The sequence below is a fragment of the Stylophora pistillata genome, chromosome 10 (assembly GCF_964205215.1).
Source record: "Stylophora pistillata chromosome 10, jaStyPist1.2, whole genome shotgun sequence".
NCBI lineage: Eukaryota > Metazoa > Cnidaria > Anthozoa > Scleractinia > Pocilloporidae > Stylophora > Stylophora pistillata.
The window spans coordinates 11888745-11915310 of NC_142528.1; the positions used below are offsets into that span (position 1 = coordinate 11888745).

A 26566-nucleotide genomic window follows, 5' to 3' on the forward strand; every position below is an offset into this window, starting at 1 on the left:
TCGAGTCTACCACCTGACGAGAGAGGACTTTTTATCCTTTCGAAACAGATCTGTAGTACCAAGTTTTAATTTTTATTTTCCTAAATAATTGTTTACAAAGCTCCATATGATTGTAGAGCACTCTCCGATCCAAGGATAAGGTTTTTAACATTTATATATATATATAACTGCAGACAGGGTGCACACTGTTTTGACCTATGTGGGTCTCGTCAGTGCAGTGCAGACACTGGGCCAAGCTCTGGAATAAACCATTGCCTGGGCGCTACACTTGTGGGACCAAGTATAGGCATGTTGTCATGCGAGAGTGCTCAAATCACAACTAAGGTGATGAGCTTTGCATCTAAAATGATATATATATATATATCATTTATATATACATATATATATATATATGTATATATATATATGTATATATATATATATATGTATATATATATATTGTGGGAGGAAAAAGACAAGTAAACTACAAGTTCATCCCTTGAACTTGTAGATGGATAAAAGGATAAAATGTATGGGACAAAAAATGGGACATAAAATGTACTTGGGATGAACTTGTAGTTTACTTGTCTTTTTCCTCCCTTAATATATACTTCGCTCTACTTCTATGTATTGAGCACTGTTCTACGAAAATCAAGTCACACTTTATGTATATATTTATATATTATGGATATATTCAGAGATTACAAAAGGTACTTTACTATTTCAGTTTTTCATTAATATACAGTAGTGCATTGAATATCAATATGAAGAGTTTACAGTAATATATAGATGTATATATATTAAAGATATATTCAGAGATTACAAAAGATACTTTACTATTTCAATTTTTCATTAATCTACAAAACATTGCATGCTGAATGCATTGCCATCAGAAATTATTAATGTCTTTAATGTTACTATTACGATAGTTGATTACAAAATTTTAAAAAGATATATGTATATGATTGTCTCTGAGTTCCTCCTCAAGGACACACATTTTGAATTCAATATCAATATAATTATGGCAATGGGTACTTTAAAAATGAAAAATAGAAAATATATATTTCAGATGAAAACAAGTATATTGAAAGTATTAGACTGAAAGGAGTGATGGTAGTTACTGTTCATTTCACACATGCTGAGGCCAGTCATACTCATTCCAGTAGCCGTAATGAAAATCAATGGTGGTTAATTCTTTTCTGTACGAATATTTTATTCCAAACTGTTTTTCCGAACTTATGATTGCTTCTACGCGCTTGTTACCTTTAATTCTTCTTTAGGTATATTTATTCAGATTTTGATCTGTAGAATCAGAAAATACCTTTCTCACTCTGTCATGAGAGATGAAAGCAAACACACAGTTCTTTCGTGTTCGGTCAGCTATAACTCCGAAATTTGTCTGCGAAACAATAGCTTCCAAAATTTGAAAAAGCTCTCTGTGCAGCTTTTCCTCCACGACTACTTGCCAGGCGTGTTTGACGGAACATCGTGGAGACATTCATCGCTGAGATGTCTTGAGCCAATCCATGGCTTGCCTTTGAAACATTGGAAAATAATCTCTCAAGATGTGGTTAAATCCGGTTCGGTTATTGAAGTGTCGAACCGAAACTGGTGTCAACAACCCTCTTATATCATCTAGGGCTTCGCTCATATTATTAATTTGACCATCTTTGCCTGAAAGTTCAGCTTCTGCAACTACAAGCACACCACGAAAAGTATTCAAAAACACTGAACTAGCGTCCACCATGTTTTGTTAGAGAATAGCCAGTTGGAAGTTAGCTGCTGATGCATTACTTGAGCCTGTCAGTTTGGCCAAATTAGAGCCTAAAAATCCCCAGCTTGTAATCATTTGGGGTAATCTTAGCTCCAATTTTATTCTGGTCCCCAATGTCCTTGAGGTGTTTCTGCAAATCATCCCCGAAGAGGATCTCAGTAAATGGCAATTGGGAAGAGCAGAGAGATCCATATTCTTTACCAATATCTGATCGAATTAGCAGGCGTCTCTGCATGTTGAGCTCATACGATGCATGGGTTGCCAAAGACATAGATTCCAGGCCAAGTTTTTTCATATTCTGGCAGTCTTCCTCATTCAGAGACTTTGCATTTATCACTTTATCCGTAATACGGATATCGGGCAAAATACCCTTAGCAAGAGCATGTTGAATTTTGAAAATTTCAACATCTTGCCTTCTAGTGAAGTCTCTGAGACACCATATCCCAGGGTGTAGTTTTGCTGCTTCGCAGTTGGATGGCCATTCATGCTTTTCCATGTGATCTTTAAGTGTTTTTGTATGGTAAAAAATCATCTAGTTTCCTATCTGTACATATAGGAATACATTCCATCAACTTTTTGATGATTGTAAGGGTCTTCTGATACTATACAAGCACCTTTAAGTAAGGCTCAATAGCCAGGCAATGTTCAATAATTTAAATAGGGACCAGAGTAGTGAGATAATTGGAAATCGTATGTGCCTGAGAATGTCGTTACAAGTTTTCCAAGAGTTTGTGTCACTTTCAGTACTGAGAATTGTAAGGTAGTTTTTACTTCTCAACCAAGTGTTGATAGAAAGTTCTGAATAGCCAACAAACTCTACCAAAGAAAATGAGCTGTTAGCGGATACTGTATGTTTGGCTGACACCAACTACAGTTAATTATGCATTTGCTAGACATCTTTCAAGGTCCTTTGTCAGAGGTGCCTGGCAACAGACTGATCTCTACCCTCACCTCCCCAGTAGGGTTTGACATACCACTGATACTGCACATTCTCTATACCTTGTAAGTTTAACCAGAAATCTGAAAAATTTTCAAAGTGTGGGTTGATTTCATCCATGTTAATGTACATAGATGTCTTTGCATAAAATCTGTCATCATGCAAAACAGTATTTGCTCTTAGATGTGTACTCTTAATTCAGCACTTATTCTTTTAGGGTTTGTAACCACCTGCATGTATCCTTTTTTCATTTCATACTTATTTGACGTGGGTTTTCCACTTGCTGGGGTCAGTCGGCTCCTCAGCCAGAAGCTTTTGTGGTCCGGACAACCGTAAGTATTTGTCTTTCCTGTTTCTGCACAAGCGAGTAGCTGCCGGGAGGGAAAACTTTACAGTTGTTTTTTGTTCGTCACCCATCCAACATTGTTTTTTTTCGTTGGGTCCAAACTTGGTTAATAAACCCTGTGGGGTCTTTTGGGTGTTGCCCTCTCGTTTCTTTTTTCTTTTTCCATGGCCTTGCCACTAGAAAAGACTATTGACTTCCGTTGTATCGGGTTCCCAGCTGGAATGTCCCAAACAGATGTGGTCCAATATATCAATGCTTATTTTTAAGCATAGTCACAGCACAAAGTGCTTTCTATTCAAGAATGTCCTGGCCGTATAGCCAGAGTTACCTTTACAGAGGGTGTGGCAAAGCTGTTTTTTGAGGAACAGGGGTTGGTGGTTCTCAATGGGGTCAAGTGCCCGGTTATGCAGCCTCCCCGCCCCCACCACCATAGGATAGCACCATTATAGTCTCATGGTACCCTTTTGAATGGCCCAGTGATGCAGTGGCATCCGCCTTATCGAGGCTTGAGATTGTGAAACACGTCAGACACCAGGTTTGGCCTGGCTTACCTGATGCGTCCACTGGTTCAAGGCTAGTCTGAATGGTACGCACAAAGGAAATCCCATGGTTTGTATCGATTAAGGGGATTTGGTGCAAAATTTGGTATCGCGGCTAGCCCCTCTGCTGGGGCACAAGTCTACAGCATGCCCTGACAAAGGCAAATGTCTGCGCTGTCATAAGGTTGGACACTACGCTTGGGACTGCTCTAATGCCTAGAATAAGACCCCAGCCCCTCCCGCCCCAAATGTTGTAGCATCGGGAAACGAGTTGGAGCAACCCTCGGACGTTGCTGTTGGTAATCTCGTCCCATCAACCTGAACTGCGGATGGTGTGTATCCCACCTCCGCCATCGGTGACGATGTGAATCAGGCTGATCTACCCACCCCACCTGATCCAGAATGTGCTGCAATGGAATGTGATCCAGGCAAAGACTTGCTTTCTGCCTAACGGGGTCTCGTCCCGGCTGTCACTGAGGAGATTGAGGTAGAGGCAGTCTCAAACCCAATTATTGATTTACAAGGTTTTTTGAATGAGGTCGTTCTAGATCCACCAACCATTAACGTTGCAACTGGTCAAGGTGCTAGCCTACCCCCTAGTGACCTAGACACTCCAGCGGAGTCCTGCGTAAACTTGTAGGACGATCACTTCAGTCAGTTGGACGAGGTCAATAGTACCACAGTGTCCGACATCCAGGGTAACTTAAAGTTGATGACTTAAATGATACAAATAGTTAAACAATTAATAGTAAGGCCAGCGCTGGTAATAGTGAAATTAATTTAGATAATGTGGGTATCATTAATGTAGATAATACAGATATACATAATGCAAATAGTGAAAATACAACCTCGCCTAATGTAGATGAACCCCATGATTGAGGTTCCATAGTTGAGTCTCAAGATGCCAAAATGCCACCGGCCTCTGACCAGCGCAAGAGGCCTTCCTCTTCGACTCCTAGACGGTGTTCAGCTAAGTAGACCCCGGGCACTCCTCACTTGCCTGCGGGCCCTTTGGCTGTCGCTAGGGTAAATGCCAGTTGTATTGCCAAGAAAAAAAAGTAATGATGCTTCTCTTATGTGTTGTGATGGCTCTTTCCATCCTCACTTTAAACTGTAGCAGGATTAGGGATCCGGTCAAGAGAGTCGGTCTCGTGCAGTGGTTGCTATCTCTTCCTGTGAGGTCGGACATTGTCTGCCTCCAGGAGACTCATTGTATGACTTCTCTTGAAAGTTCCTCTTGGTTTTCCTCTTTTGGTTTTTCAGCTGTTCTGTCCCCTGGGTCTGTCCATTCCTGTGGTTGTGTTATCCTTTACCGTCCGTCTTTGACTTTAATTCGCTCGTGGTGTGATGATGATGGTTGTTACCTACAATGTGAATTTTCTCTTCGTGATAAGGTCTTTCGTGTGGTATGTCTGTATTCCCCCAATCGCAACCCTGCTCGGGACCTCTTCCTAGAGGACCTCCATCTCAAGGTTGATCTCTTGATCCCTACCCTTCTTACCGGTGACTTTGCCTGTGTGTTTGACCGGGCCCTTGATCGTCGTGGTTCTGATCCCTCGGACTCCTCCTGAGAGAGCTCGGCCACTCTCAGTCATATGTTTGATGTGTGTTGCATTACCGATATTTGGAGATATCTCCATCCCTCTTCCCCTGGCTTCACCTGGCTCAGGTGGGACGGCAGTCGTTCTTCTCGAATTGATCTTCTTGGCATTCATTACGCTTGGGTTCCTTCTGTCTCCTCTTGCTCTGTGTTTGTCTGTCCCTCTTCTGATCATCGTGGCATTAGCGTTTCAATCTCTCTTCCTGACGCTGTCCCTCCTGGTCCTGGTTTCTGGAAGCTTAATATGTCTATCTTAGACGACCCAGTCTATGTCTTCCTCGTAGAAGACGCCTGGGGCGTCATGGCGTCGGACTGTCCCCCGCTTTCCCTCTTTGGAGAAGTGGTGGGACCGTGTGCAAAAAACTGATTAAAGGCTTAACCATCCACTTCTGCATCAACAAGTCCAAGGCTTCGTCTGAAAACAGAGCCCTGCTGGTTTGCCTTAATGACTATCTCTGCGAAAAACTCGACACAGGCATGACTTCCTTTATCGATCCCTACCGAGTGGCCCTGGCTGAACTCGCTAGAATGGACATACAACTGGCCAAAGGTGCTCAGGTTTGCTCTCGTGCTCAGTGGGTGGAGGAGGGAGAGACCTCATCTGCTTATTTTTTCCGTTTAGAATGTAAACAGGCAGCTAAAAGGTGGGTATTTGCACTGAGACAGAGTGATGGCACTATCGTTTCATCTCCTTCCGAGTTCTGCAGTTCCTTTCTGTCTTTCTATAACGACCTTTTAGCAGCTTCTCCTACTGACCCCGCTGCTCAGGCTCGTCTCCTTGGGGGTCTTACCTCCAAGCTCTCTGAGACCCAATCCACACTATGGGAAGGTGACATCACCCTTGAGGAAGCCACTCTAGCTCTCAATGGGATGGCATGCCGTAAGTCACCTGGCCTTGACGGCTTCCCCTGTGAATTCTATCCTAAATTCTGGCAAGTCCTTGGTCCATACTTAGTTTCCGTCCTTAACACCTGTCTTCTCTATGGTCCCCTCTCTTTGTCTCAGCACAGTGGTGTCATTTCCCTGTCCTTCAGAAAGGGGGACCACCTCAATCTGTGGAACTGGCGGCCCATCAGTTTACTTAATGTCGACTACAAGATGGCCTTGCAATGTATTGCCGACCGTCTTCTGAAGGTTATTCATCTCATCGTAGACAAAGACCAAACATGTGGAGTTCCGGGGTGGTACCTCAGTGAGAACGTGGCTCTCCTCCATGATGTGGTGGACTTTGCGTCGTCCTCTGGTTGCCCGGCTGCCATTCTCTCTCTAGACCAAGAGAAGGCATTTGACAGGGTGGACTGGGGCTTCATGTTATCTACGCTAAGGTCCGTGGGTTTTGGCCCCTCTTTCGTGAGTTGGGTTGAACTCTTCTATAGTCATGTAAGGAGCTCAGTCATCCTCGGAGACCCAGGGGCTGAGTTGATTTCAAGTTAGGGCGGAAGAGCCCCTGGGGACATTGTCTTACAAGACCAGTTCCAAACAGTCGCAGTCGTTCTGGCATCTGATTGGTGCCAGAAAATCTTTGTGTTTTTCTGCCCAATCAGAGTGAAGTATGCTTTGGAGTCCTTTCGTTTGTGTTAACACGGAGATATACATGAAGGTCAGTTGCTCGCCATGTTTGTTTGGGCCGTGCGACGAAGCTTCGCTCGAGGTGAAAAGTTTCAGTCTCAGCAAAGAATGTAAGAGAAATCGATCAGGTATTGACCGCGAAAATCGTACCGGAAATTATGCTGAATACTTCGCAGGTATCACAAGCGAACGTGTTTTAAAGTTTGCTAGGTTAATCGTATAAAGCGTAATGGTTGCAGGCGTTAAATATGTTGCTTTAAACATTAGACGAGATGTAAACTTAAATCTCTCTAGATTTCTCGTAGAATTTGTTGGGACTGAAACTTTGCCAATCCCGCAAAGTTATTTCGTCGCACGGGCCACGCAGGTATGTCGAGCAACTGGCTCTAGATCTCACGCTTACGTAGCTTTCTGTGCGCGCCAAAATCTAATCTTTTCACCATGTAGAGAGTCTTTCACAATATGGCCAATGTTGCTGAGAACGTTAAGTTCGTGGACGACCTCCGGCAAGCGCTAAAAGAAAGCTTAGCTGTGTTTCCGGTTAGCGAATTAAAATCGGAACAAAAACTTATTATCGAGAACATTGTGGGAAGGAGAGATGTTTTCGGACAGTTACCGACAGGGTTTGGAAAGAGCTTAATCTTTCAACTGCTGCCTAGAGTGTTCAAATTCTTGAGTTCTAAAGGCTACGGGTTCTCTTCAAGTCCCTTGGTCATTGTAATTTCACCTCTTTTGTCGATTGTTGAAGACCAAGTTAAATACCTCAGATCATTGGGAGTTGATGCTGCTTTCATTGGGGAAAATAAAACCAAAGACCAAGAAATATTGAATGGAAAGGGCGGGTTTGCTTTATTGTATGGAAGCCCAGAGTCTTTGATTGGAGATGAAAAGTTCAGGGCAATGTTTTCAAAATCGTTTTATCAAAAGAATACTGTTGCTGTTGTTTGTGATGAAGTTCATACTGCTGTTCAGTGGTAAGTATATTGACCCTGAGTTTAACATACAACGCATATCAAATAGTTTAGGCCCCTTCCACTGAACAGATGCAAATTTTTGAAGCTGAAGATTAGCACAGAAGTGAAAAACTACAAAACTTATTTGTGTTGGTACAGAGGTAGTCTGTGACAAGTATGCAAACAAATGTTACTGACACATGCTTTTTTTAAAATCTACCTTCTCTGAAAAAAAAAATAATCTGACTGAAATCAACAACATTATTTTGAATGGAAAGAGTATTTGGTGTGTGTGAAGCAGTTAGGCTGAATTAGACAACTATATTGTGGTAAATTCTACTAGCAAGAAACACAGGCTTAGCCATTTTCTCCATTTCCTGACCCTGCTGCCAACCTTTTCCTTGTCAGGGGTGAAAATACCAGTAAAAAGAAAGATCCTTTTCGTAAGTGGTGTGGCCTTGTTGGAGAAATAAGGTCTCTTCTGCCACAAGAAGTTCCACTATTGGCCTTGACTGCAACTGCTACAACAGCCACCAGAAAGAAAATCATGGAGCTCTTTAGTTTCAGACAAGGTATTCAAATCATTGTCAGCCCAAATAGGAAGAATGTGAAATTGATTGTTAAAAAGGTAACAAGTGACATTGTTCGTAATTTTTCTTGGTTGGCTGAGGAGGTTAGCACAAAAGGGGTTGAATGTCCAAGAACTTTGATTTATGTCACAAATTATCAGACTTGTGGAGAACTTTATAACTTTTTCATCAACACCCTACAAGATAAAGCCTACTGGCCCACAAGTTCCCTGAAAAAATCAGCAAATAGGATGATTGCAATGTATCACAGTGGAACTACATTAAAAATCCAGCAGCATGTCATATCGTCTTTGAAACATCCACATGGCAGTGTTCGAATCATCATTGCAACCAGTGCTCTTGGTATGGGAGTGGATATGAAAGGTTTGCACCGGGTTATTAATTACGGTCCTCCAAACACCATTGAAGCATATGTGCAGGCATTTGGCAGAGTAGGTAGGGATGGGGCAAATTCTGAGGCATTACTTCTCTTTCATGGTCATCAACTTCGACTTTGTGAACCAGAGATGCTGGATTTTGTTAAGTGTACAACTTGTCGAAGGGAAAACATTCTTACTTTTTTTGATGACATTGGTGAAAACAGTGAAGTGATTCCAAAACACTTATGTTGTGACATTTGTGAAAATGACTGTCAGTGTGGGGAGACAGAATGTCAAGGGAACACAGAAAGCATGACTTTCCTCATGCCCAAGGTAACAGAACCAACATCAAACCTACATGTACGAGATGTAACAGAAAGTGAGAAAGAAGAACTTTGGAGCCTGCTCAAGGAATGTCAGGAAGAAATGAGACAGGAATTTCAACAGTCAAATCTGCACTGCCTGTATTCTAGTGTTGACCAACTCACTTGTTTCTCAGACAGTCTTTTAAATGAAACAATTGATAATTGTGATAAACTTAATTCTGTGGAAAGTATTTTAGAGACACTTTCTGTATGGAATGCTGACCATGCCATCAAGATTTTTGATTGTCTCAAAAGAGTATTTGACGATCTACAATAATTATTACCAGATGAGTAGGATTTTACTTTAAGATACAGGAAAGTTTACACATGTAATTTTAGGTACTGTAGGATTATTTGTTAAAACATTCCGAAACGAAGATTGTTACTTTAAAACATGTATTGGTCTCTCAGGAGTTTCAGAACATTCCTGTATGATGCAAGTTGTTGTTTTCTTGGCATTACATGGATATGCTTCAAAAGCATATAACTTTTTCTAACTTGATGACTCCTAAAGGAGCCATTGGTATAAAGTTTAGTAAGGTTGCCCATAGATTTGGTCTAAATTGCAGCAGTGGCAGCTGGGCATGTTGCACATCATTTAAATGTATCTCCTTAACCATTTCCAGCAACTGCCTCCAGCTCCCTTACGGAGTTTCCTTAGTAGTGCTGAGCGCCAGGTCAAGGTCCCTTTCGTAGGTAGTTCAATCCTGGTATGGATTGACCCAGGTTTTCTTATGTTTGTTTATCCAGATACTAAGATCCTTAAAATCTAGAGCTGAAATTGGGTCTTTGGGAAGTGTTCCTATTCCCTGGTGTGTTCTCCCTGGGATTTCTTTCAAAGCATTCACTTGTTGCAAAGTTGTAACAACCTCAAAAATGTCTTCATCCTTTCTCCTCTTGTGTTTAGAAGACTGCTTCTGCAGATCAATTTCATGGTCAAAATTACAAATAGTTTCTTTGATTAGAGTTGATGCCCTGCTATAGATTTGGGCAGAACTAAAGTTTAAGTTGGCTCCATGTGCATACATAAGCTCTTTTGTTTCCTTGATATTGTGTTCCATCACTTGATCTATTGCTAGATTTCTCCCTATACCACCTTTCAGGTTAATGGTGCGATTCCATCTAAGGGAATGAGCTTCTCTGGGTGTCAGAAGTGCATTGAGCTGGGCATGCAGACGTATGGCAGCCAAGGCATATTTTGTCTTCCCACACACTTTAAACATCAGCATCAGGAACTTCCAAATGTACTCTGTTCTTCTACCATCTCCTTCTTTTACTGAATCCTGGAAGTCTCTCAGAAGAAGTCCTGTCTTAAGAATGTTGTGGGAGTAGTTGAATATGCCATCCTCTTTTGCTGGATTTGGTGGGCTCCTGTCTGGACTTTGCTCTTGAATTCTGATTCCATGAACATTGAATTCATGGTTATCACGCCTCTTTTCATAGATATATACTTTCTCACATGTTGGATACCTGCATTTGTACCTTGGCTGACACTGGTTATCTTGACTCTGTAATGCATCTTCTAACAGCAATTCTTCTGGCTGAACATGTAGAAGTACAAACTTGTCTACCATTTCTCCTACTTTCTCAAACAGGGAAGAGCCCTCTGGACCTGGGGCATTTTTGGAAGGAGTTCCATCTGGAGTTGTCATTCCAAAATACTCGATGGCGGCATAAACCACATACCCATCTAGAACTGTACTAAAGAATGACTCACATCCATGATAAGATTTGTTCACCTTCTCATCAACATCTTTTCTGTTCAGTTTGCATTTAAGGTGAAACAATGTGCCTGGGTCTCCTGCACTATGTGACTTGTACATATAATCAAAAATCATCTAAAAATGACAAAAAAGTTAATTACATTCTAGAATTACATGTTTGTTACTTATGACCAGAATTATTTCAGAATCTGTACAACATGATAAACAAACAGCACCAAGTCTATAGGTTGGGTGGCAGAAATTTGATTTGCAGCAGCAAAATAATTTTTGACTGTTTACAGCTGAAATGTTCAGAAGTGAATAGCAAGTACTATTCACTTAGCTGCTGATGAGACAAAATCTCATGTCAAGACTTTCATTTCTGACTATTTTTCAGTATAGAGAGATACACCTTTTTTTTGGTATCTTTGTGGTACATTCTAATCAATTTACTGGATATTTACTGGGTCCCTTCATGGCCTGGTGACTATTCACCTCCAGTTTGGTTGTTGTTTTAATATGTTGCCTAATAGTAGCTCTTGCAGAAAGTAATATCTCTGCAAGTTTTTCACCAGGATTTAATAATAAAGCTGGAAAAGGTTAGTGCAATAAAAACCAACCTGGAGCACATTCATTTCACAATGAAAGTCCTCATGCTTCAAGATAAGTCCTTCAAGCCTTTCAAAAGGGGTGTCTGAGTCAGAAACTGCTGCAGTGGCACTAATACCACGTTCAACTGTTAAATGGTCACCACCAAATGCGACTTTGTGGAGGATCTTGTAGTGGTTATCTGTATTGGTCTCTTTGGTCTTTGGCACATATTCCATGTTGCAGTGCTGTAAGATTTCAAGCATTTCATGGCTTTTGTTTTCATTCTTCTCAAGGAGGCCAAGGTGCATCTGTTGAATAATAAAAAAACTGCTCGGTAAATAAATTTAAACAGTGTATAGCAATACCAGAAAGCAATAATGAGAAATGATACGAGAACTATTTGATTGTTTCATAGTTAAAATGCAACTTTTAATATGTATTTTAACATCAAGAACATTGACAGTCTTAAATTATTACTCCTAAACAGTGTGTGATAAAATCATGCAATGCAGTAACTCCCTTAAATTGTTGTTGATCAACAAGTACAGTGGACTTCTGGCAGTTTTGTTCATTTCATTTATGGATGAACGTTTTTGTAACTAATATTCTTATGACTTACTACGTGAGTTTCTTTTCTCATCTCCTTGCTGAATTGGTGAGGGATATGACCTGGAACAACTCTTGAAAACTGTTTAAAGTAGTTGCAGTGTTTAACCAGAATACGCAACACCAAAATAATGTAGTCTGCACGTAGATTTGAATGTTCCTCGAGTGAGGGAAGGAAGCTTGAATTAGGTAAATCCAGGACAGGTCTTATTGGCTTACTATCATCCAAATCCCAGCAGCTAACTCTGTTCTTGTAACAGAGCACATTAAACCAATGGATAGACTCAGTGCCCATGTGTGAAGAATAGATGGATGGCCTTCTCTGCCAGTCAAGGTTGTCTCCATTTAATCCATAATCAATGGGCAAATCACTGCTGCTGTCTGAAGTTATCTCCAGGTTTTCCATCATGACTGTTTCCCCTTCTTCTGCCTCAGATAATGATATTTCTGATGAATCACTGCAGCTATCAGTGTACTCTGGTACTGATGAAGCACTGCTAGGATCAACTAATATAATAACAACAAAAAAACTTCCAATAAGAAAGTTTTAATGTATTCTAGATGTGACATGCTTTTCAGAGATTGTAGATAAAGTACAAGTTAGCCTGAGAAAATATATTATGGAAGTAGATAGCAACAAGTAAGTTCAGTAAAGGTGACATGCAGTGGTGTATCAATGAGAGAGCAGAATTTCCCTATTTGTGTCACAGTTAGTTAAACTGGGAAGGGGCATCTAATTTTTAATATGTAACGTTCAAGTCTCATCTGCATCAGTGACATTGTTTGAAGTAATGTTATGATGTGTGTCTGAGAACATCATTAATATTTTTTTCTACTCACCACTGAAATAAACTCGATCGCGAGGGCCATTCATTGTCACTCTCTGTTCATAAGGAATAGTTAAATGAGTCTGAGAAACAGCTGAACCCTGCATGGAGGACATATACCATTACCTTTTACACTCATTTTATTTTCAACTGATTTTGCCTAATTCACAAATAATTATAAGGTTAAGAGTCAAAAGAAATGGATGTTAAACCTTGGTTGAAACTTCTAACCTGAAAACATTGTTTATTGATGAATAACATGGACCACAAAGTAAATGTCCCATGACACTTGAAAGAACTAGATCTTGCAAAATGGTCCCAAAGAGACAGTGACTAAATCACACACAGGTGTAAATTTATGAACAAAAAAAACAACAACAATAACAACTTGAGTATGTGCACCTGCTGCTGATAACTAAATAAGGACGTTGTGTAGAAAAGAGAAATTTTTGGGACTATGAGCATTGCTCATAATTTTTTTACTGTAAAATTCTTAATTGTCCAAGCATGATTATGAACTCTTCAACTTCTCTTAGTTTATTCAAGCAATTTAAATACAAGGGACTATTTTGCAAAACCTTGATTCAGAAATATGTTTTCTCTATTAATTTTAATCAAAATACTGGTAAGAAAAATTCATGTACATAGCAATCAAATAGTATTTATTAAAAAGGTATTTAATTATAATCTAGTTAAAACTGTACCTGTTGTTGATTTTGAGATGAAATTGAGGACTCTGAGGTTAGTGTGTTTCTTGCCATTTCTATAGAAGCTTTCCATGACTTGACTTTCTTCTGGTAGTATTGTGCAGCCTCTTTGATCTTTCTATCAGTGCTCTTCCTACTCATGCACATGCCTAGCTTCTGAAGTCGACTGAAACCCTAAATGAATGGAAATGAGTCCAAATTGTGTGCATGATTGATTTCCAGGCAGTGACAAAGGCATACCATTCTTTTTGGAGTCTGTCACCTTCCAGTGACACTGGTGAGATGCTGACTAGCTGAGATGCTCTGACTAGCTCACTAGCAGTGACTAGCTGAGATGCTCTCCATTGATCAATGAGATAATTTTGAACCTACACTTAAGTCATATTTTAAACTTAGCAATATTTTAAGTTCCAGCATGTGATAATCATCCTTCACATTGCTAGGATAAGAATAATTTATTGTAAACAAAACAATTTTGCTTTCAAATTTAACAATGGCAATCATGCAATGAGGAAAGTGTGGAATAAATGTTTTCAAACAAACCTTTTTTCTTGTACGACCAAGGAAGAGAGAAAGACCAACAAGATGATGAACAGCAGACATTTGCGCATTTCTTGCCTTCAATAGCATTGCACCAGCAGATCCGATTATAGGCTTAAGTGATTGCATTTTCTTCTGGGAATACTGGGATGACACTGCAATTGCCCTTAGAACCTTGTACAGAATAGGTGCCTCCCTTTTCCACTCTTTCATTAGATTAGACCATTTAAATTTCTTCAGATCTTCTAGAGAACTGCATTTTAATACTGACTTTTTTCTCCTTGCAATTTTCTTGCATTCCTTGTCCAACTCCAAGCAAGAGCGGTTGATCAGTGCCTTGCGCAACTGTTTGGATTTAAAAGCTGCCGAAGCAAAAGCTGATGTGGTCTTAGCCTTGCAAAGAGCAATCCCCAAGCTTTGCAAATTTGTTGGCAGTTCCTTTGAAATGGTTTTTTGGGAGTAATGAACAACAATCTGAATGTGAAAGATGGGTAAGGTTATTGAATACATTATTTATGGAAACATTCAAAAAGGAACTTAACCATAAATCTTATTGGAACTGTACATGTCTGTAGGCAGGGCTGGTATTAAGTTTTTATCAAGTTTTCAAGGCTGCATTTTGATGCTGGGGCGTGTCTGCATCTGTATTAGCTATTTCTCTCATTTTCCAATGAAAACAGAGATTATTGTATAGTAGTGGCAACTGTTTTATATCTGGCTATTTATTGAGGTACTATAATGACACACTTTGTAAAATGTCAGCTTAGTACAGGGTCATCTACCCACATCTAATAAACAAAAGTTTCCACGCTTTGCTTTTCTTTTTGTTCAACATAGGTTGTATCGCATCTGTGCATACCTCGACAAATGTTCCTTTAGTAGAAACTTGGAAACAGCAACAATTCGATTTTCTTGTTTGGGTACTCTGCTCCTGGGAAATTTTTACCGATGCCTCTTTGTTGGTATCAGACACTACCAAGGATGGTGGCTTTGGCCTTATTGGCAAATTTTCGAATGGGATGCGAAAGCCCTTCTTTTTGTTGAAATTGGAGGCCGTTTGCTCGTCCTCTTTACTCGATGTTAGTGGAGAAAGGGGATGTGTCCTCTTCAAAGATGCTTCGGCAGGGACGACAGCTGAAGACTTAAGCTTATAATTCCGTTTCCATGAAGTTTCAATTCTATAGTGACAAGAGTCGCAAACTGCATGAGGAAGCCCATCGTCTGGTAGAACCTTTTGACTGAAAACTTCTTCAAATATTTTCAAAAACTCGCCATTAAGATTTCTTTTTCTCTTACTGTTGATGAAAACGAAAGAGCATACTCGACAACGGTCTGAAAAATTTTCACTCGGATTATTCATTATCGTAAATAACCCTGAACCTGACCTAACCAACTAGCCAAAGGAGATATTTTAGCGCGCACAGAAAGCTACGTAAGCGTGAGATCTAGAGCCAGTTGCTCGACATACCTGCGTGGCCCGTGCGACGAAATAACTTTGCGGGACTGGCAAAGTTTCAGTCCCAACAAATTCTACGAGAAATCTAGAGAGATTTAAGTTTACATCTCGTCTAATGTTTAAAGCAACATATTTAACGCCTGCAACCATTACGCTTTATACGATTAACCTAGCAAACTTTAAAACACGTTCGCTTGTGATACCTGCGAAGTATTCAGCATAATTTCCGGTACGATTTTCGCGGTCAATACCTGATCGATTTCTCTTACATTCTTTGCTGAGACTGAAACTTTTCACCTCGAGCGAAGCTTCGTCGCACGGCCCAAACAAACATGGCGAGCAACTGACCTTCATGTATATCTCCGTGTTAACACAAACGAAAGGACTCCAAAGCATACTTCACTCTGATTGGGCAGAAAAACACAAAGATTTTCTGGCACCAATCAGATGCCAGAACGACTGCGACTGTTTGGAACTGGTCTTGTAAGACAATGTCCCCAGGGGCTCTTCCGCCCTAACTTGAAATCAACTCAGCCCCTGGGTCTCCGAGGATGGAGCTCAGTCAGCGTGAATGGTCATCTCACGGATTTCTTCTATCTGTCCCGTGGTGTCCGGCAAGGCTGCCCCCTTTCACCACTTCTGTATGTCCTGGTTGCTGAGGTGTTTGCGGTGAATCTCCGTTCCAACCCTCGCATCCGGGGCATCTCTCTCCCAGGAGCTGGTCCAATCTCGCCGATTGTCCTGTACGCTGACGACACATCCTTGGTGCTCTCTTCAGACGACGCTATTAAAGCTGCCTTTGAAGCTTTTACCACGTCCGAAAATGCCTCCGGTTCCAAGCTGAATCTGGCTAAGTCCAAGGGCCTTTGGCTTAGGGGCTGGGGTGACCGTTCTGACCCTCCTGTCTTGCTCGACTGGTCGTCCTCCAAGTTGAAGGTCCTTGGCATCTTCATTGGCCCCGGGAACCTCAAGGAAGACAACTGGCGTCCTCGAATTGATGCGGTGGACCATGTTCTCAAGTCTTGATGTTCGCGTTCCTTACCCTTCCGTGGCAAGGCCCTCGTTATCAACGCCCTTGCACTCTCCCGGGTTTGGTATGTGGCTTCCCTCGTTCACATGCCGGCTTGGGTGTGTAAGGAGCCTTCTTCACTGGCTTTTTCCTTTTTCTAGTCCGGCGAGCGGGAACTTGTTTCTTGCTCTGCTGTGACCCAGTCTCCTGTCTTTGGTGGTTTCTCCATTGTGGATGTTCGTTTTAAGGTCTATGCTCTTCTTGATCAGAGGGTGCGGAGATTCGTCTCCTCACCCTCTGGCTGGTGTGTCTCCCTGTCCTCCTGTTTCGTGTCTCATTTTGGTGTCTATCCCCTTGATGTCTTTTCACGTCCTTTCTCGTTCAATCCTAGGGTCTTGCCACCCTTCTATAAATCTTTGTTGCTAGCCTAGCGGACCCTTAATGGCTCCTTTTCCCCCTCGGCCCAATCTCTTGTCAATGTCTCGTCTACCCCCTTGTTTGTACTTCTGTTTTAAACATGTCCACTAGTCTGTGTTATCGTTATTTGCTGTCTGTGAAAATGGTACCACCCCATTGTGTGAAGAAGTTCAATGCCATATACGGGAACTTGGACTGGCCGGCCACGTGGCGTTCCCTGTCCCTTTTCCATCTTGACCGTCAAGTCACCGACCTCAGTTGGAAGATTGTGCACGGCGTCCTTTACACTGCACAGCGTCTGGTCTCCTTTGGTCTGTCTGTACCTTTACCTTGCTTCTGTGGTGCCCCAGTGGAAACACCGGAGCATTTTTTTTTCTTCTGTCCTTTGGCTCAGAGTGTCTTTTTCTTGGCTACAGTCGTTGTTGTTTGGTCTCTCCCCCATGTTTCCCATTCTGCTTCTTCGTCGTATTCTCTTGGCCTCATCCTTGGAGACCCAGGGGCTGCGAGTCGATTTCAAGTTGGGGCAGAAGAGCCCATGGGGACATAGTCTTACAAGACTAGTTCCAAACGGTCACAGTCATTCTGGCATCTGATTGGTGCCAGAAATTCTTTGTGTTTTTCTGCCCAATCAGAGTGAAGTGTGCTGTAGAGTCCTTTCATGTGTTTTAACACAGACATATACAAGACGTTCAGTTGCTCGCCATGATTGTTTGGGCCGTACGACGAAGATTTGCTCGAGGTGAAAAGTTTCTGTCTCAGCCCACAATGTAAGAGGAATCGATCAGATTTTCCGCGAAAATCTTACCGGAAATTATACTGAATACTTTCGCAGGTATCACAAGAGAAGTGTTTAAAAGTTTGTGAGGTTCATACAAAACATAATGGTTGCAAGCGTTAGTTAATATGTAGCTTTAAATGTTAGATGCGATTTAAGCTCAAATCTTTCTAGATTTGTATAATTTGCTGTAACTGTAACTTTGCCTGATTCCCGTGAAGTTATTCGCCGTACGGGCCACGCGGGTATATATGTCGAGCAACTGGCGCTTACCCAGCTTTCTGTGCATGCCAAAATTTAATCTAATCTTCGCTTGAAAAAAAAAGAAAAGCTAAGCGTGGAAACTTTTGTTTATTAGCTGTGGGTAGATGACCCTATACTAAGCTGACATTTACAATAAAGCAAACCTGCCCTTTCCATCCAATATTTATTGGTCTGTGGTTTTGTTTTCCCCCAATGAAAGCAGCATTGATTCCCAGTGATCAAAGGTATTTAACTTGGTCTTCAACAATCATCAAAAGAGGTGAAATGACAATGACCAAGGGACTAGAAGAGAATCCGTGGCCTTTCAAGCTCAAGAATTTGAACACTCTAGGCAGCAGTTGAAAGATTAAGCTCTTTCCAAACCCCTTTGGTAACTATCCAAAAACATCTCCTTCCCACGATGTTCTCGATAATAAGTTTTTGTTCAGATTTTAATTAGCTAACCGGAAACACAGCTAAGCTTTCTCTAAGCGCTTGCTGGAGGTCGTCCATGAACTTATCATTCTCTGCAAACTTGGCCATATTGTGAAAGACTTTACAACAAAGTGAAGATGAGATTTTGGCGCGCACAGAAAGCTACGTAAGTGAAAGCGCCAGTTGCTCGACATACCTGCGTGGCCCGTGCGACGAATAACTTCACAGGATTCAGTCAAAGTTTCAGTCAAAGCAAATCATACAAAAAATCTAGAAAGATTTAAGCTTAAATCTTGTTTAACGTTTCCACATATCAATGCCTGCAACCATCGTGTCTAATATGAACGTTGCAAACTTTTAAACACGTTCTCTTGTGATACCTGCGAAAGTATTCAGTATAATTTCCGGTAAGATTTTTGCGGACAATCTGATCGTTTTCTCTTACATTGTGTGCTGAGACTGAAACTTTTCACCAATAGCAAATCTTCGTCGTACGGCCCAAACAATCATGGCAAGCAACTGAACGTCTTGTATATGTCCATGTTAAAACACACGAAAGGACTCTAAAGCATACTTACGGGGAGCAGGGATGGCGCAGTGGTGAGAGCACTCGCCTCCCACCACTGTGGCCCGGGTTCGATTCCCAGACCTGGCGTCTCATGTGGGTTGAGTTTGTTGTTGGTTCTCGTCCTTGCTCCGAGGGTTTTTCCCCGGGTCCTCCGGTTTTCCTCCCTCCGCAAAAACCAACATTCCAAATTCCAATTCGATCTGGAACAGTGGACAAGAATAGCCACCCAGTGGATGTCCATTGTTAAATCATTATTTATTTATTTATTATTTATTTACTTCACTCTGTTTGGGCAGAAAAACACAAAGACTTTCTGGCACCAATCAGATGCCAGAACGACTTAGACCGTTTGGAACTAGTCTTGTAAGACAATGTCCCCAGGGGCTCTTCTGCCCCAACTTAAAATTGACTCGCAGCCCCTGGGTCTCCGAGGATGCTTTAGTCTCTACTTTAACGAGTTGAGGGCCTCCCCTCATGTGTTCGTGTATCTTCTCAACCTCTGTAAATTCTTTGTCTGGCAATCTCGTAACGACTTTCGATTCCATAACTCCATGCCTGGTGCTGTGGATGTCATCACTTGCGTGAAGACCCGCTTGAAACTCCATCCGAGCATCTTCTTCAAGCACTTGACGTTGAGCAGACGTCGTCGCTTCTTCCACCGACAGTGGGGTGCCCGTGGCACTGTGGCCTCAATCGTCAATGTTGCTTTAGTTTTTTCAATCTAGTCCGTCTTGTATGGAGCGCCATAACTGTCTTATGATATTTTGTTTTCTTATCCGTGGTTCTTTCTTATCATCTTTGGTGCTTGTATCGTGATATTCGGTGCTCTGGTTGCTATAATTGGTGCCAGTGACCTTATACTCGGCTCTTTATCCAAGGTACTCGGTACTTTCCACATTATACCTGGTGTGAAAGCCATTATACCCACTGCTAACCGCTTTATACTCGGTGCTTGGATCAATTTTAGTGTTGCAGCTTTCTTTATATTCGGTGACTAGTTTGCCATGCTCTGTGCTTTTTACATAGTCAGTTTGCACCTGATTTGTGGTCAGTTTAGCATCTGGTTTGGTGCGAACATCTTGCTACTCGGTGCAAACAACTTGCTACTTGGTGCTCAGCGATTCGGTTCATACAGCATTATATTCGGTGCATTTGCAATGTGGTATTTGCTGAGCCAGTATATCTGGTTATCTAAACTACTCCAAAGCACATGCTCACATTGTATTCGTGAGACTGGTCCCCAGATCGCACCGTTTCGATTGATCACGTGGTCAGCGAGTGGCTCTGGGACGAGAATTGGCGATATCTGCGGTCAGCAAACATGACGTATATACACAAATCACAAAATGATGACGACCATGTTGACTATGTCTTCGGTGTTGAGAAAATTGAAATTGGACGGTTTGATATATTGGTTTGAAGAAGGAAAAATATCGTCTAACATTGTTTTTAAACTGTCCCTGCATGAACTCAAGGAACTTGTCCTACAAAATCGGTGCGACATAATGACTTTAAGAATAGCCTGTGTAACGTTTGGTGCAGAACAACCAATCAAATTTCCAAGTGCTCTGGGACCTCCTGCTTTCGATATTCCAAAGTCAGTGCTCGAACGTTATTTGGAAGAAGACTTCCCTATCTCAGAAATTGCTAATATGATGTCAGTATCTGAAAGTACAATTTACCGCCGAATGAGACTTTATGGACTAAGCAAATTACAGTTTTCCAACATATCTGACGAGGAACTTGATAACCAAGTGCATGAAACAACGGAAGAATTTCCACATTGCAGTGAGGTACTCTTGAAGCAGTTATTGTATGAAAAAGGGGTTAAGGTTCAACGAATGCGGTTGAGAGATAGCTTACACAGAGTAGATGGATTAGGTCTCCAGGAACAAACAAAAGGACGTCTCCAAAGAAAAGTGTACAATGTGAAGGGTCCTAATGAGTTATGGCAAATTGATACCAATCACAAGCTGATTCGTTGGAATTTTGTTATTGTAGGTGGAATAGACGGATTCAGCCGGTTGCTCGTAGTGCTGGAGTGCACTGGTAACAATTTGGCTGCTACTATTCTCAGATGCTTTTTAGATACTGTTCATCAGTTTGGTATACTAAGTAGGGTTCGAAGTGACGAGGGTTTAGAAAATGTTAGCATAGCTGATTTTATTATTGAATACAGAGGGGGTAACCGAGATAGCATGATTACAGGAAAAAGCATCCATAACGAACGCATAGAACGTTTATGGAGGGATGTGTATGAAGGAGTTTTGGGTTTTTATCATGACCTGTTTTACTTCATGGAAGACAACCAAATCGTTGACCCTTTAAGTGACGTTCATCTTTCTGCATTTCACTTCATATATTTACTTAAGATCAACAAGAAATTGAAAATAGGGCAAAATGCCTGGTCTCGCCATGGCATTCGGACAATAAGGTCTAGTCCACTTCAGCTGTGGTTGGCTGGACAAGATGCAAGATCCTGGGCCAGATGTCTCAATGTTGGATCTGAATAATTATGGTGTAGAAGGAATTGTCACTGATGATGAAGACAGGCACAACAGGCCAGTGTTTTGTCCGCTGGTAATTGAAATTGATGGGCCTTGCAAACCTGAACGTTATTCAAAAACATACACATCCTTCAACCATGGAATTGAAGACTTTCAAACAGCAGCTGAAGTTTTTCAAAGACACAAAGGAAACTAACCTTGGTGATTCTTTGTAGAACCTTATTAAAATCTTGATTTCCAAACAACAGGGGAAATGTGAGTGATTAGACAAATTTCAGCTTTGAAAGTTTAGAGTAAAATATCACTCACTTTTTTTTTTTGCTGTGAAAGGCAACTAACCAGAAGTATGTTAACTGGAAAACCAAGATTCTATGCAAGTTCAAACAAGAAACTGTTTTGCTGTACATCTAACTAGATTTACACTTTAAACCTTTAAGCCCCAAAAGCGTGTGACCAGCAATGATCTATTTCTCCTGACAGCATACCACTGCTATCACAAGATACACAGGGACTACAGTGAGGAGAATAGAGCATATTGATATTGGCAGTTGAAGGGTTAAGCAAACCTGCCTAATTGTCATTTAGTATGAGTTACTCATATTATTATCACTGGTTTAAACCAGTCCACAACCGATGAATGGACTACTTAACTGTGCCCACTTCAAGAAATTACAAGGGCAGTAGGCACTAAGAAAAAGGGTCTCAAGGCACTTCACAAAAACTGCCTTTATGACCTACAAAGTCATGAACTTAAAAGGGTACAGCAAGCCTTACCCTTTACTTCAGAATGGATAACAAGATTCATTTGTACTTTGCAGAAATTCTATAACCTGAAGTCATGATCAATCTCTTGACTGACATTTCCTAAATCTACAGGCAAAAACTGTATGAAGTGCCCCAAACCTGAGCACTGCATATTTTTTAGCATTTCAACTGTAACAAAACAACAGCTACATTGTAAAGACTACTGGTACTTCATGACCTGTAGTATGGAAAAAGAAGAAGAACAAAAGTTCATAATTTTCTGGAGGGTGGTGATAGCTTTACTTAAGCATTACCAAATTAAGCATTTGAAAATGCTAGGTCATACAAGTTATATAACTGTTTTTCTGTCAGAAGGGCATGATTGACGGTTGGCCGTGGCAGAGTTAAACGGCAAATGCAAGTATTGGCTGAGGGAAGGAACGAAGTTGTTGCTTCTACAAATGCAAGGCTTGGCTGAATTTGAAAACCCAAAGCAGGTTTATTGTCTGCACCTGTTGTAAACTGCAGTATGCGGCCAAGGCTAAAACCAGCTCTTCTCCCACCTGTAGGTCAAAGAAACATGACCAACTGTTTTAGTTACATCATTTGAATATATTTGCTTCAAAAAACCTATCTGGTATAATATTGCAAATAGATACTGTACAAGTAAGATCTACAGCCTTTACATGATAAATCCATCCTTGATAGTCAAAAACAATTTTCAATTCCTGGTTTAAGTCATATTTTGTCTGATCCAGTTTGATCCTTGTTAATCTTAGATAAAGATATAAGATAAAGATATAAGTTATGATTATATGTAGATTTTTGGCAAGGTACTTAGAAATAAATAAAAATAGCAACATGCAACAGAAGATTACAACTACATTTCATGGCTTTTGTGTTATCAACAGGTGTGATAGCTGTTGTGTTACATCTGTCTGAGGCAAAATATATGTTGCCTCCACAAAGTGAGATATTTTTATTAGCAAGATGCATGATGTGTGAATGTGAAATATTGTTCATATTTAATGCCAAATAAACTTAATTACTTCCAACCTCTCTCAAGTATTTCAAAAACTGAGAATGACTACAATTTTCAAATTTTCTGTTGTTTGATCCTTCTTCACTGAATTCAGGTTCAAAAAATGAATGACTTTTCTCACATTCAGAGCTGCTTGGCTAGGTCTCAACAGGTGCAGAAACAGAATCCAAGCTGTTGAGATAAAAATACTAAAGAATTGAATGATGCCCACAAAACACATTTAAGCTAGGAAATTTTTACAAGGCCGAAATAGTCAAGTATGTTCATCAACACAGAGTATGCAAGTATGCAAGGTTGTGTTCCAAAAAAAACTGAAGAGAGTTCACCAATGCTCTTAACCAGTGCTATCCAGGGAGTGCAGCATATGATTTCTACAAGAAAAATAAGATTTTATAGTCACCCAGAAAGAACACTGCCAGAGTTCAGCCTTGGTATGACTGTATGAGTGACTGTCTGATGAGGAATAGTCTATGTTTTGCTGATAACAATAACAAAAGCACTTTTAAAACTTTGATCTATTGTTTTATAAATGTTTGTGAGAACCCTTTTTCTATGGGTCATGTTTGTTGTCTTCTATTAACACTCTAAGCCATACTATAACGTGCAGAACAATAATCTGCAGAGGTGAAGTTACATGAGGAAAGACACCTGAAAATGCTGAAAGCATGTGTGATTTTGTGTCCCTACCTGATAAACACCAACTTTCCTTAATCCATCTTGTAATTCTGCCAGACAAGGTGTAAGTTCACTTGTGCTAAAGATGCTCTGTATCATTTCTTCAGTCATAAAAGCAGGTATCTTGCCATTCTGGATGATACTGAGTCCTTTAATTGTAAGAATTACATCCTAATTAATCAATTGATTTTGGGCATTCTGTCCCTATAATACACACATACACTTTACAAATTTACATGCTAATTTCACTTGCTTGTTACCTACCAAAGATAATCCCAATCAAGGCGTAATTTTCTCTCATCAGTTCTCGCAATCCACTATCAAAATAGGCACTTTTAATTTCCATTAACACCAGACGAAAGTATTCCTTACGGGTACCACCATAGTCTTCGGCTTCCTGGTGGTACCAAAAAGATCAACAACAAAAACCACATTATCATATGAAACCAAACATTTAACCACCATTCACATTTGTTAAAAACTGTTCTGAGTATGGTGTTTACTCTAATAAACCCTGCTCCTAAATGAGTCACTCCAAATACTATTGACATAACTGTGCTGTGGCACTTATTTCAGTAAAATATAGAATGATATGATTTTGATAAAGGACAGCTTGACAAAATGAAATGCTTATTACCTGTTATTTAGAAAAGAGAAAAAAAAATATACGTGCAGTGATAGTAATGTAATAGGCTGTGAACAGAGACAGCAGACAGCGAGCATAAAAGCACGCATAGTTTAATAGCGAAATGAAATAGAACATCAAACAAGCCTGCCAAGACTGACAGGTAAGATGCATGATGTGTGGCGGGCAACACGCCTTTTCCTTTAAACAACAGAAAGTTAAAACTAATAACATTCAGTTTCCACAGCAGTAACAGTGTCAAGAAGCAAAAAAAAAGGATGTCTCAATAGTGATCTTATGGTAACTGATCAATAAAACATCTCAACCAAACAATGTTTCTAAGGTGTGGTTCCTCAAAGGCCCATCAAATCAGATATCATTGTTCCACTTCTCCAGGGTGCACTGGAAGGACTCTACAATTTAGGGTAAAGATCACCTGCAAAGTAAACAAAAACAATGTTTGGGGAGACTTTCTAGTCAGAGTAACGGGCAGGAGGACGAATTATTCTATTGCTTCGAGTAACAGTTCTTTGTGGGGAGCTTGGAGGGTCATGGACTGGAAAGGAGAGAGGAGACTGAGGAGTGAATGTGCAAGGCAGAGGGGGTGTCCTGGATGGTACACATGACTGAAAAACAGGTAAGGGATGTGATGCCTTTGATGGAGTCTCTTGTGTTGAAAGGGGTGACGATTGGTGTGATTTACTTAGTGTGTTCTCCAGTGCTGAGGAAGTGGTGTCGCTGTCACCTGGGTATAAGAGCAATGGAGATGGAGGTTCCACTTGTTTTGAATGAGGAGAGGGTATCGGTGAAGTGGCAGTTAAGGAGTTCGGACGAAGTTTCTCCGGTAAAGTCAGGCTATGACCAGGAGTAGGGGAAAGGGAGCTTGGGTCCTGAGGTGGGGCAGGTTGAATTTGCACTCGATTGCGCCTAACTTGTTTGTTGCCAGTCTGGATGTAGTAGGAGCATGGACCAGCAGAGCCGGTTATCTGACCAGGAATCCATGCTTTGGTTGACAAGGAGGTGGGAGGCTTGGCGTAAACATGGCTACCAGGAGAGAGTTCAGGTAGTAAAGGCCCAGCATGCTTGTCATATGCTTGTTTTTGCTTTAGTTTACGATGGATGTGCTCTGCCACCACATCACGCTGGGCACATGCGCCATCAAAAAAGCCGGAGTGATCGCATCTCGGGACAGCGGACGTGCGCTTCAAAATGCAAAACAAATTTCAAAATGGCGGCTTCTGTAGCATTTGAGGATGTTCTTGAAGAAGTCACTCGTAGTGACACTGAAGAGCTAGAAGACTCCATTGATGAGGAAAGCGACCAAAAAACTGTAGCTATAGACTCGGCTGTCAATTGTTTTGCAGAATGCAGTGACCTGGGGGAAAATATCGCACTTTTTAAACAAGAGGTAAAAAGATATCTAAAAGGGCTTTACGAACAACATGCTCGAGGGAACGATTCATTTGCCATTTTGTGTGAATCATCACTCAACACAGGGGCAGTATTAAAAGACGAAGCCTGTACATGGTTGGATTTAATCTACAGGAGGCTGTCAGCTGGTCAGCGAATTAGGAGACCGTGGTATGTGGAGTTTACCCATGACATTCCAAAGGAAATTTTTTTAGCTCTTAAAAGGGCCTTTTCAACCACAACAAATCATGAGCTAAGGAGCAATGTAGACATTGAAGGAAATCGTAAGGGCCTCTCAATCAGAATTACATGTTTGCCTTCTGTTTTTTACATGTTTCGAATTTTGACAGGAAAATCAATAGGACAGTTGAAAAGTTACTTGAGAAGGAAGACACCTAGGAAGAGCAAAGCAAAAGTCCTTATTTCGAGGTTTAAGGAATTCAAACTTTACTACAAGTATTCAAAGCGGCAAATGACTGTTTCGTGTCATAATGGTTTCTGGAACATACATGGGTTTCCTTTACACGACTAAGTTTATTATGTACAATTTGTAGTCTGTTAAAAATGCTTTTAATAAGATTCTTGCATTGTTGATTGTTTACAAGATTGGAAATAAATATGGGTTTTTAAGACCTCTGAACATTTCTTCTTGACAAATGAAAATTGAAAATTTTA

General features: G+C 40.8%; 3 protein-coding genes and 1 pseudogene across 4 annotated transcripts; 2 read left to right on the plus strand and 2 right to left on the minus strand.

Moving 5' to 3' along the window:
- Nucleotides 1-6: 6 nt before the first annotated feature.
- On the plus strand, nucleotides 7-26543 carry LOC148721815 (uncharacterized). 2 transcript variants are annotated; one of them, XM_088735941.1, is made up of 2 exons: nucleotides 7-3022; nucleotides 22512-26543. In XM_088735941.1, the coding sequence occupies exon 2, from the start codon at nucleotides 25446-25448 to the stop codon at nucleotides 26421-26423; it is 978 nt and encodes a 325-aa protein (XP_088592067.1). In that variant the 5' UTR covers nucleotides 7-3022; nucleotides 22512-25445; the 3' UTR covers nucleotides 26424-26543. The 2 variants fall into 2 exon arrangements, with proteins under 2 accessions (XP_088592067.1, XP_088592068.1); XM_088735942.1 differs by having other exon boundaries at nucleotides 22515-26543.
- Nucleotides 1109-1726, minus strand: LOC111336079 (uncharacterized; annotated as a pseudogene).
- LOC148721816 (uncharacterized) lies at nucleotides 6607-14798 on the plus strand. Its single transcript, XM_088735935.1, has 2 exons — nucleotides 6607-7718; nucleotides 8106-14798. The coding sequence occupies exons 1-2, from the start codon at nucleotides 7207-7209 to the stop codon at nucleotides 9286-9288; spliced, it is 1695 nt and encodes a 564-aa protein (XP_088592061.1). The 5' UTR covers nucleotides 6607-7206; the 3' UTR covers nucleotides 9289-14798.
- LOC111346469 (uncharacterized) lies at nucleotides 9713-15993 on the minus strand. The gene is made up of 7 exons (XM_088735950.1): nucleotides 14845-15993; nucleotides 13989-14459; nucleotides 13443-13619; nucleotides 12752-12839; nucleotides 11925-12418; nucleotides 11335-11613; nucleotides 9713-10849 (listed from the first exon to the last, which is right to left on the minus strand). Exons 1-7 carry the CDS (start codon nucleotides 15343-15345, stop codon nucleotides 9713-9715), a joined length of 3147 nt encoding a protein of 1048 aa, XP_088592076.1. The 5' UTR covers nucleotides 15346-15993.
- Nucleotides 26544-26566: the final 23 nt, after the last annotated feature.